Source organism: Ananas comosus, linkage group 6 (assembly GCF_001540865.1).
Source record: "Ananas comosus cultivar F153 linkage group 6, ASM154086v1, whole genome shotgun sequence".
Taxonomy (NCBI): Eukaryota; Viridiplantae; Streptophyta; class Magnoliopsida; order Poales; family Bromeliaceae; genus Ananas; species Ananas comosus.
The window spans coordinates 1,205,986-1,217,843 of record NC_033626.1 but is presented as its reverse complement, the minus strand read 5'-3'; the positions used below and the strand labels follow the sequence as shown (position 1 = coordinate 1,217,843).

The following is an 11,858-nucleotide window of genomic DNA, read 5'->3' as shown; positions in this document are numbered from 1 at the left end:
TATTATTCATTTTTAGAACGTCATTCAATTTTGACCATTCATTTTATACCCGCTTGATGGACTTTATTATGATTTCGAAAAATTACTAAATTTATTTTTTAGAAGTTTCAAATACTCTAGATTATATTTAACATAATAGATTATCAATTCAGAAGCTCCATTATCGAAACAACTTATGAGTACGAAGGGCTCTATACTCATAAGAATATAGTAGCCCTACCATATATATATATATATATATATAGAGAGAGAGAGAGAGAGAGAGAGAGAGAGTTGAGCTAGAATACTATTAGTAGCAAACAGGCTCCATTACTGCCCATTTATTTTCGATGATGGAGCCCCCAAATCGACGATCGGCTCCGTTGTGTATAGGGCTACTATACTCTTACGAGTATAGATCCCTTTGTACTCATAAGTTTTTAGTGGGCTTTGTAATAAAATGACCCTCCAGAAATTCGATTTTGGCAAAATAACTCTACCAAAATTTTATTTGTAAAACTAACCCTCCTTTCGCCACGTAGGCGCTACGTCAGGGATTTCTCAAAAAGACGGTGAATCGTTCACCGTTTTTGTTATATTTATTGTGAAGGCGGTGAATGGTTCACCGCCTTCATAAGGCGGTGAATCATTCACCGTTTTTAATGCAAATTCCTACTCTGATGCGCAAATCTTTCTAAGTCCAGAATATGGTGTCCTTAATAAAACGGTGAATATATCGTTCTCCGTCTTCTTGAGGGCACAGAAACGGCGGACTTGAAAGGGCGGAAAGGAGGAAAGGGCGGAAAGAAAATTTTGCACTAAAGGCGGTGAATGGTTCACCGTCTTCTGAAGGCGGTGAACCATTCACCGTTTTTACAACAAATATTATAAAGACAGTAAACGATTCACCTTCTTTGTGAGAAATTCTGACGTGGCGCCCACGTGGCGAAAGGATGGTTAGTTTTACAAATAAAATTTTGGCAGGGTCATTTTACCAATTTTGAGTTTCTGGAGGGTCATATTATAAAAAAGCCCTTTTTAGTCGTTGGATAAAAAAATGTGCCATTATAATGATAGTAGTCCCAGTTAGGATAATAATGGTCCCTAAGGTTAAATGGATAGTTAACTAAATAGTATGATCTAACAGATAGAAATAATTAATGGGTGGATCTAACGACGAAAAATTTATGAATATAAACGAGACTTATTCTTATAAAAACATAGTAACCGAACTCTAATATATATTTGTTAGAACTAAAACCGAGAAGATCTAGTTCGTCGGATACAAAAATACCAAAAGAGATCAGAGAAAGAGAGAAGAAAAATAAAGCACACAATATTTACGTGGTTCGGCCAACGGCCTACGTCCACGAGTGAAGACGAAGCGAAAATCTTCATTAGAATCAAAGTGGTGTACAAAATATGCCTCTCTCACAAAATCCTAATCCCAAAAAATACACCCATATTCCCTCTCTCATCTTCCGCACTAAATCAATAGCAGAAAGGGTATATTTATAATAGTGACTAAATTCTAATACGATTAGGAATACAAACCTACTAAGATTAGAAATATCTCGATAAATTAGGCATAATCTAAATTTAACTTAATGAAATAATTAAAACAGAATAAGATTAGAAGACCTTGCGGTACTAGAATTCGAGACATATCTAACAATATTATTGTAATTACTCTCGGCGAAACGTCCAAACCCCATTATTGCTCTCGATCCTTTCTGTCCTGTGAAAAGTCCACATGCCGGCGCAGCATACACCGAAAAATTCGTGCGAATCCAAGCACCATCCCCTCTCTCTTTGTAGTATTTTTTTATATTTTATATTTTTATTTTTTATAGCCTTATATTCCTCGTCACTAACCCCTTTACTAAATTCCATTAAGATAAGATAATAACGCTACTACTCATCATCACTAGCATCAAAACAACCCCCTTAATTTATTATTTTTTATTATTATTATTTAACAATGGTACACATATGTAGAGGACCCCTTCAATTGTATTTCTCTCGGAACCAAGCCCCTTTTTAAATATAAAAACTCTTTGTCGTATGCCATTTATAAAGTTAAAAAATATGTAATAAGATAGTATATTTCGAAAACCACAGAATAATAACTAGTAAATTACACTTAATCATGTGATTTGTATAATGTGTTATCTTATTACATTATCTTATGCCAGGTTCTTGAGTGAAACGGAAATTAAATCACTGCAGCGTACAGAACGAACGTTTTCAGATCAAAATTGTGCTAATTAAAATATACTCATATCAAAAATATCAAAACACCGTTCTAATTAAATTACTTTAATCATCTAAAATTAATAATTGATTGCACAAGTTTCAAAGTTCAGATTCTACAGGACTTCTAATTTTATTTGATATCATCGCATTTAATTCAAGTTCACATGTTTAAAGCTATATATCAGAAAATTGAGAACACGAATGTCAGAAGTGCTGAATATAAAATCATAAATTCTCTGTTAATTTGTTGTACCTACTTTTTCATATTATTATAGATGTTAATTTTTTTCCCAAAAAAAGGAATGAAAAAGTTTGATTGAGGGGTGTGTTTGAAAATAGACAATAGTTGAGGGGTCTCCGTGCAATTTTCGCCTTAAAGATAAGACACGAGTAGCTTTTGATGTCATTCTCTCCGCCCACTTCCGGGACACGTCACCGCCCGCACTGTCCCCTCTTCCCACCACCGACTTCCATCATCCATCACATCTCACCCCCACCCCTCCTCAAAATCAATCCTGGCCGTCCGTTTGGCCCCACAATTAAAAACATTATTTTGTGCTCCTCTAATTGTGTGGATATGGTCCCTGTGCTATCCATATATCCCACCCTAGTACTTTGACACTTTTAACTTTATATATTTTTGAGGACAGGAATGTCAACCGGTCGCATGCGGAGCAAATTTTTAAAACTTTGAATCCGTATCTGGCAACCAAAATCAAAATCTGAATTCATATCTGGAATCGAATCCGATGAGTTTTAGAACCTTTTATTGAAAACCAAATTCGAACCTGAATTTTTGAACCCATAACAATCATTTCTCTTTATCATATTTCAAATATACTGTGGCATCATAAAATTTAGTTTTATATATGAGATATAATAGGGCTAAGTCTCTTAATTAATCAGACTATAATATATTTAACAATAGTTAGGCATAAGCGGTTAAAAGGGTTAAGTGTATTAAGGCCTAGAATAATTCTAGGATGAGTAATCCCCTGAGAAGCACGGTGCCATAGTTGGTATCAGAGTCAATCGCCACTCGAAGGTGTGAGATGAATCTCAGCTGAGTCAGAGTCATACATCGGGCAGAGTGCGGCTGCACGGGTGAGAATAGTTGTGGGTGGAGCGCAGCTCTCCACAAAATCGACTAAGACTCACCTTAGGATTTAGAATATTCATAGATATGAAATATAATAAGACTAAACCTCTTAAGCTGGCTATAGTATTTTAGATGATGGTTAGGCCAAAGAGATTAAGTGTGCTAAGGTTAGATTAATCAGTGACCCCTTGGAAAGCAAAGCGGCATACATATTTTGCTAAAATTTAAAATTTTAAATTAATATAAAATCTATTTGGGTTCATATTAGATGTAGACAAAATTCATACTTGAATTCGAATCGATCTAGGTTTTACTGAAACTACATTTGTTTAGCATCAAATAAATTCATCATGTTCAAATTTGAATTTAGATAAAATTTTGAGTATTCGTATGTGTTGACATTCCTAGCTAAAGATCGCATATATATTATACATTAGTCTCTAATTGTTAAAAAAAAATAAACTTAATAATAAAAAATTTATTATTGTAATATATTGCTGATGTGTTGATGTGTATAATATAAAAAGTTTTTAATTTATTTATCAACGTACCAAAATTTTATAGAGAAAAAAAAAAAGTACTTTTCGTAATAAAGGTGTTGTTTTTCTCGTCTAAACTGTATTTAAGTGAGTTATTTGTGTACAGCATATGTAAATAGGAGAACTGCTATAAATTTTTTAAAATGCATTTGTTTTATATTATTAACATACTCAACAAGTTCCGGTGTGTATTTTATCTTAAACACAGTAAATCATTCACCCGTGTTCAATTTATGCCACCCAGCCACTGACGTGGCGCTTACGCGATAGAAATATGACCAGTTTTGCAATTATAAATTTCGTGAGATTATTTATGAAAAAAAATTTGTGCGAAGACTAAATGCAAAAAAACTCTAATAATAATAAGAAAAAACTTCAAATACCACTCCTATCGTTTTATAATTTCTCACTTAGTACCATGTCATTTTATTTTTCTCTTTTTGTTATCACTTTCACTAATTTTTTTATTAAATTAATAACAAAGTTAAAACTAAGGAATAATAAAGTAAATATTCGATAAACTATAGGTTGAGTATCTGAAATTTTTTATATATAATTTAATAAAAAATTAAAGAGTTGACAAAAAAAAAAAAGAAAAATAAAATTATATACTACTAAATTGATGCACTTTAGGAAATAATAATAATAATAATAATAATAATAATAATAATAATATAAAATATAATAAAGGATAATTAGTGGGCGTCGCGATCCGCGGACCCGCCTTGTCCGGATCCGACGGTCGGGCGCTTCGTAGGCGAAGCGGAAACCTCCACGTCGGCAGCCGTCGCGTCCCGCAGCCCGCCACGTGGCCGCCGCTTCTCGCTTATGTCGTGCGAGCGGTTTTGTTTTTGCCGCCTGCCCGCCCACCCCCCGCTACGTGGCCGTCTCTCCGACCGACATCCGCTAAAATAAAATAACCCCCCACAACTCCCATATTTCTCACACATAACAACCCCCCACCCTTTCCAATTTTACAATTACAACCCCGCTGCTGCTGCTGCTACTGGTACACTCCAAAATAGGAATGTCACCAACCTGGATCGATATTCTTTTCGAATTCGGATCCGAACAGAATGGATTTACTTTGATTCTAAATGGATATAAAAAAAAAAAAATCTGAAAATTTGGATTCGAGTATAAATTTTATCTATATTTGGTCCGAATCCAAATTAATTTTGTATTATATAATATATGTAGAACTAGATTTGAATATTATCAATAGTACCAAATTATTAGTGCTATTGGTTTTTTAGCTTTTGGATTGAAAAATATGTGGTTAGGATGATGTGGGCCCTCTACAGTTGAGTGGATGGTTGGTTAAATAGTATAATCTAACGGATAAAAATAATCAAAGGATTAAATCTAACGGTGGAAAACTCGATAGCACCATATTCTTGGTGCTATCGATAATATCCCTGCCGGACTCATATATGTATATAAATATTTGATGTTATATTTAAATCTGTATTTTAAAAATTTAGATTTAATGTAATATATTTTGAAATATGATAAAGAGAAATAACCGTTACCCGTTCGGATTTTCGGTTCGGGTTTGGATTTCAATTTCGGATTTTTGGTTGTATTTGGATTTGGATATAGATTTTTAAAATCTGTCGGATTTTAATTAGTTCAGGTTCGGATTTCAGGTTTCAGGTTCGGATTCGAATTTTTAAGAGCCCGTCCCGAATCCGATCTATCGACATCCCTACTCCAAAATTATATATAAATCTTAGGGAAAACTTCAAAAACTACCCCTATCGTTTCATAGTTTCTCACTTTGCCCCCCTGTGGTTCAAAATGTATCAATTTGCCTCCCTGTGGTTTCTTTTTTCTCTTTTTCTTATTCATTTTTTTTTCTTAAACTAGTGATAAAGTTAAAATTAAAGAATACTAAAGTGAATATTTGATAAATCTATATGGGTATTTAAAGTTTTTTGTATATAATTTAATAAAATATTAACGAAAAAGTTACGGAAAAGATAAAAACGAAACCACAGAGGAGCAAATTGATATATTTTAAACTACAGGGGGTCAAAGTAAGAAACTACGAAACCACATGAAGAGTTTTTGAAGTTTTCCCTAAATTCTTATTATACATCTTTGGTACGAATATCTTGTTAAGCTTCTTTTCCTTTTCAGAAGCAATTATTTATGTACTCTTCGAAATTTTCTAACTTTCTTGTTTACTTCTTTTATAAGATTAATATTAAAAATATCTTTTTAATATACTGTTAAATTCTTTTAGTAAATTATTAGAATTAGCTATTATCTTTGTAAAATTATTATTTTATCCTTTCAGATATATTCTAGTTCAAATATATCATTCTATCGTCATCAAATTTTTCTATTTACCATTAAGTTAGGGGCAAAAGAGGTATTTTAATTTTTTTTTAAATCGGGTAGAAATTTAATTCGGATTTAATCCAAGATTACTTAATGGGTATTAATAGAAAGATTATTATTATGAATAACGGAGAAATATATGAGAGGTATAACTGCAACGAAAAAATAGAAGTATATAAGATATTTCAAAAATTTTGTATGGTATATTAGATATTATCCCTTCTTTTTAATACTAAGAAATCTCAAAATAGGTGTACAAGTGGTATTTCTCTTTAGAATTTTTTATAGGTGTATAATGTTATAATATTTTAAAAGTAGACCATTGTACGAACATATTTTGAGTCAGATATCCAACCATTAAAATTTTGATTTTACTATCTGACCTTTCAATTGATTTGATTTAAATTCATCAATAATATTTTAACTTTAATAGTTAAATTAATTATTTATTTTAATGAATTTATAGTTGCGAGAGCTGAATGAAGTATGCGCATTAAATATGTAAAGATAAACGACGCATTTAAATTTTAAAGTCAAGATGTCATTGATTGATTTGAATCAAACATATTGAACAGTAAAATCAATATTTTGAAAGATTTGATAGCCGACTGAAAATGATTCATAGTTCATCATTTTTATTGTATTCTTGTTTATCAGTTAATTTTGTACGTGCTCTTCCTTTAATCCGTAATTATACAAATATTACTATCGAAGATAACCCTCTAGCTAATTAGGACAAGTCATCTCTCTCTCTCTCTCTCTCTCTCTCTCTCTCTCTCTCTCTCTCTCTCTCTCTCTCTATATATATATATATATATATAGGCTAATGCTACTATTCTATTATAGGATAGGAGCACTTGTCCTATCAAGTTGTTCTTGATGATCGAGATTCCGAATCGATGATCGGAGCCGTTAAAGTTGATCTAGAGTATTTGAAATATCTAGAAACTAAATTTCCTAAATTTTGATAATAGTTTACATGGTGATCAAAGTGTCGTAAAATCGACAATTTTGACGGCCTATATGAGCCATTTACTTGTTTAACGGTGTAGAGCAATCCAAATTGTTTTGATTTTGATAGAAAATTCTTATATACTATTTAGATAATGTTTGATATTCTGATTATGAACTGAGAAATCTAACCTCTATTTTAAGAAGGTTATTCATTTATACCGTTCATTTTTCATCTTAAAATGAATTGATAATGATTTTAAATATTATAAAATTTGGTTTCTAAACATTTCTAATTGTGTGAGATCAACTTCAACGGTGCCGATTATCAATTTGAAGTTTCGATCATTCAAATCGACTTGATAGAGATAAGGTCCCAATCTATTAATAGGATAGTAGCCGGACCCAATATCATATATATATATATATATAATGTATATATAATATATATATATAATATATATATATATATTTATATATATATATATATATATGTCGGCAATAACTCGCCTAAAATTTACACATAATTCTTATTTTTCCGGATATTATTTTTGCTTGAAAAACAAAGTAAATAAAATTCTGAGGGAGTAATCTCAGAATAGTGGATACGAAAGGGACCATCCTGCATTTCCCTCTCTCTATTCTCGGCGCAGCGAGCGAGCGCAGCCTATGTGTCAACAAATCCTGGGGAGGAGGGTTAGATTTTGGGTTTCATATATTAGTCCTCCCAAACTCTCTCCCTCTCTCTCTCTCTCCCTCTAGGCTCTAGCTAAACAACAACACTAAATCCCTTCACCCAAAAAAAAAAAAAAAAAATTCCATGTATAAATAGAAACATAGAGGAAGGGAAAGGGGAAACAGAGAGTGAGAGAGAGGAGAGAGGGGGGGAGGGGGTTATCGGTTATGGAGAGGGAGTGCTCGTCGACGAGCGAGGCGCGGAGACGGCGACGAGACGGCGCGGGCGGAGGAGGGAGGCGGGGCGGCGGCGGCGGCGGCGGCGGGGAGGGGGAGGGGGAAGGGAGGCGTACAGAGGGGTGCGGATGCGGAAGTGGGGGGAAGTGGGTGGCGGAGATTCGGGAGCCGAACAAGCGGTCGCGCGATATGGCTGGGGTGCTACTCGACCCGATCGCGCGCCGCCGCGCCTACGACACCGCCGTTACTACCGCGGCCGTCCGCCCGCCTCAACTTCCCGACGAGCTGGCGGTCGAGCAGCCGCCGAGCAGGACAGCAGCAACAACAACAAACAACAACAACAACAACAAACCTCAGACAGCAGTCTTCTCCTCCGCCGACGGCCTCCCTTGTCGGCCGCCTCCATCCGCAAGAAGGCACCGAAGTCGGCGCCCGCGTCGACACGCCCCAGACTGCCGCCACCACCACCACCACCACCAGAAAGACAGCGGCAGACTGCCATCACCACACACCAGCACGACGACCAGCAGAACGGCGCGGATTCCGAAGAATCCGGATCTCAATCAGGAGCCGAGCCCGGAAAACTCCGACGACGATTGAGAAGTCGACGGCCGTTTTTATGTAATTTCTTCTTTCTCCTCCTCTTTTTTTTTCTTTTAATTTTAATTTTAATTTTTTTTTTTTTGGGTTGTTGTTGTTGTTGTTGTTGTTGTTGTTGTTGTTGTTGTTAATTTTGGGTCTGTAAATTAGGAGGAGAGGAAAGGTAAAGGAGGTGGGTGGCCAAATTTGATGCGCGTGTCGTGCGCGAGTGTGGGGATGAGGATGTCGCACGTGCGGCGGAAGAGATAAGGCAGGGGAAAAAAAATTCCTGTTCGAGGAGTCGCCATCGCCATCGAAGAAGAAGAAGAGAAGAGAAATCTAAGAAGGAAAAAAAAAAAAAAAAAGGAAAGGAAATTTTAGTGAGGAGCTCTCCAACGACGTCTCGATGTTGTAATTATTAGATAAAATAAAATAATACGTGACAGTAGATCGGAAGCTTTCTAAATTTTCGAAATCGGAGAAGAGGAGGAAGAAGGGGGAAAGGGGAGCTAAGCCAAAAGTGGCGGCCACCCTAACCATGATGAGTTTGATGTAAAAGTGAGATTAAAAAAAAAAAAAAAAAAAAGAGGAAAGGAATCCTTTTTCTATAGATTTGAAATTATTATTGTTGTTGTTTTTTTATCTCTTTTTATTTTTGGATAAGAATCTATTTGGATGCTTTGATGTTAAATTGTTGGATTAATTATTAGTAGTGGTAGAGTCTATTAGTTTTTGTTAGTAACAAAATGAGAATTTTAGACAATACATTTTGAGTCCTAACTCCTAAGAAGAAAAATGTTTAATTAGTTTGGTAGTGTTCTTATTTATAGCTGGGAAAAGGGGTAGTGGTGCTCTAAAATGGTATTTAATTTCTCAATTATATAATCCAAATAATATTTATGTAAATAATACAATATTATATAGTAAGTTTGGTTGTCCAAGGCTCATAATCAAATCCAATCAAACTCAGCTGATTTGATGGAGTTTCTTGGAATTCAGAACTGGCTCATACTTACCCTACTTTGACTTAAGAGTTCGTTTGGGATTGAGGTCAATCTAACGCTAATTATATGTAAATAGGGCTGGCAAATGAGCGGGCCGGCTCGTGTTTGACTCGCATTCGGCTCGATATTTGGCTCGCTCGAGCTCGACTCGAAATTAAATGAGACAAGCTTGAACAAAAGAAAAAGCTTGAAATATATTTCAAGTCAAACTTAAGTATTACTCGGCTCGCTCGAATTAGACCGGAAAATCTCAAATATATATANCAATGGCCCCCCATGAAATAGTGCCCTCTTATATAGCTCACAGACTACAGTGTGTGTGTGTATATATATATATATATATATATATATATATATATATATATATATATTAAAAAATATATAAATATAATATATTATGATTATATATAGACTGAGTGAGTAATCCGACTTTAGTTAAAATTGGATCAATATTGTTGGTCAATAAAAACAAACTCAATAGACAAACAAAAAGGCAAAATTTTACTAAACTTATACTTTCTTCTTTTCTTTCTTTATTTCTTTCTTTCATAGAGTTTTAAATTTCTAATCTCTTTCTCTCTCTTTCTTTTTCTCTGTCTCTCACCCCAAGTGGCTAAGCCTGAAGCCCTCCAAGTTACCGAATAACAGCACGCGCCCACTGTTGCCTATCTTGTCATTAATTGTGTGCCTATCTTGTCATTAATTGTGTGCTTGAGAAAATTTGCAGAATATCTTTAAAGTAAAAAATTATTGTTTATATAAAATTTTGATTTTAGTTATACATGATTGGATAGTTTAATCCAATATTTACCTATATAATTTATTTTTTTTTTGGCCGTATAAATAAAAAGGAATAATATTGAGATTGAAGGCGGAGGAGAAGACATGTGAGGCCGAAAAGATAAGATATTCAACTCATATGTTATTTTTCTTCATATTATAAAACCATATTTCATATAATTATTTTGTATTTTAAACTATTAGACATATTTTTGTATCAAATTGTAGATAATATTCTATACAAATTAAACTATTGATCGTATGATGTTGAGAATTTTAAGCTGCTCGTTTAGGGCTCGAGCTCGCTCGACTCGAAATTAGGCTCGCTCGAGCTCGGCTCAAATTAATTTCAAACCAAGCTTGATCTTAAATTTAGGCTCGAAATTAATTTCAAGCCAAATTTGAGCCGAGGTAGGCTCGCTCGAGCTCGGCTCGTTTCCACCCCTAATGTAAAATGAAGTTAGAACAAAGTTATACGGAAATATACTTCGGTGAATCGATTTAGTGTAGTAGAAAGAATCCAATATTTCTTACCGAAACAAAAACATGATATATTTTTCTTCGTGTGCTTTCTTACTGCATGTTATGTAATCTTTCTGTAATCCTAAACTGAGTTTTACTATCGAGTTTAATCGAATTTTCGAGTTTTTGAGTATTGAACTTCATAAAATTGTGGCGATAAGCAGCTCGATGTGGAGAAGCACTAGCCAAATAACTGTTGGTTATTTATTAATAACTAAAATAGGTAAAAAATTTTACCTTGTAATAATAAGAACATGAGACTTATTCTAAATAATAAGAACATGAGACTAATAAGTTGAGTAGAATTGCGGTCCAAAATAAACCTAGAATAAACTTTAAATACTATCTCTATAATTTCGCATGTTCTTACTTTAGTATCCTATGGTTTAAAATGTATCAATTTAGTAATTTTATAGTTTTTTTTTTTTTCTTTTCGTTACCCTATCCGTTTAACTTTTTAATAAATCATATACAAAAAAGTTTTAGATACCCCATCTATAGTTTATCAAATATCTATTTTAATACATTTTAATTTTAACTTTGCCACTGATTTAACGAAAAAAATAGCGAAAGAGATAATAAAAATAAATGAAATCACAGAATACGAAAATAATATATTTTAAACCATATAATACTAAAATGATAAAGTACAAAACTATAAAAATAATATTCAAAATTTTCTCATAAACTTAACAGTAAAAAAAAAAATCTAACAATAGACCTGACGTACAGATGAGTTGAGGTAATGTGGGTGATTGTAGTGAATGTGCATGGCCAAGTTGGGGGTAAGGGACACCGACATGGTACTATGGTAGTAGATGAGGAGAGAGAGAGAGAGAGAGAGAGAGAGAGAGAGAGAGAGAGAGAGAGAGAGAGAGGTTGGGTCCTGAC

The 11,858-nt window shown here is 33.9% G+C and overlaps 1 protein-coding gene across 1 annotated transcript; it reads left to right on the top strand.

Annotated features, from left to right (window-relative positions):
* LOC109711610 (ethylene-responsive transcription factor RAP2-1-like) lies at window positions 8,184-9,247 on the top strand (the record flags this gene model as incomplete). Its single annotated transcript, XM_020234749.1, is given in 3 exon segments — window positions 8,184-8,222; window positions 8,224-8,327; window positions 8,329-9,247. Coding segments are annotated over 3 exon segments (522 nt in total), but the record flags the coding sequence as incomplete, so codon positions are not given.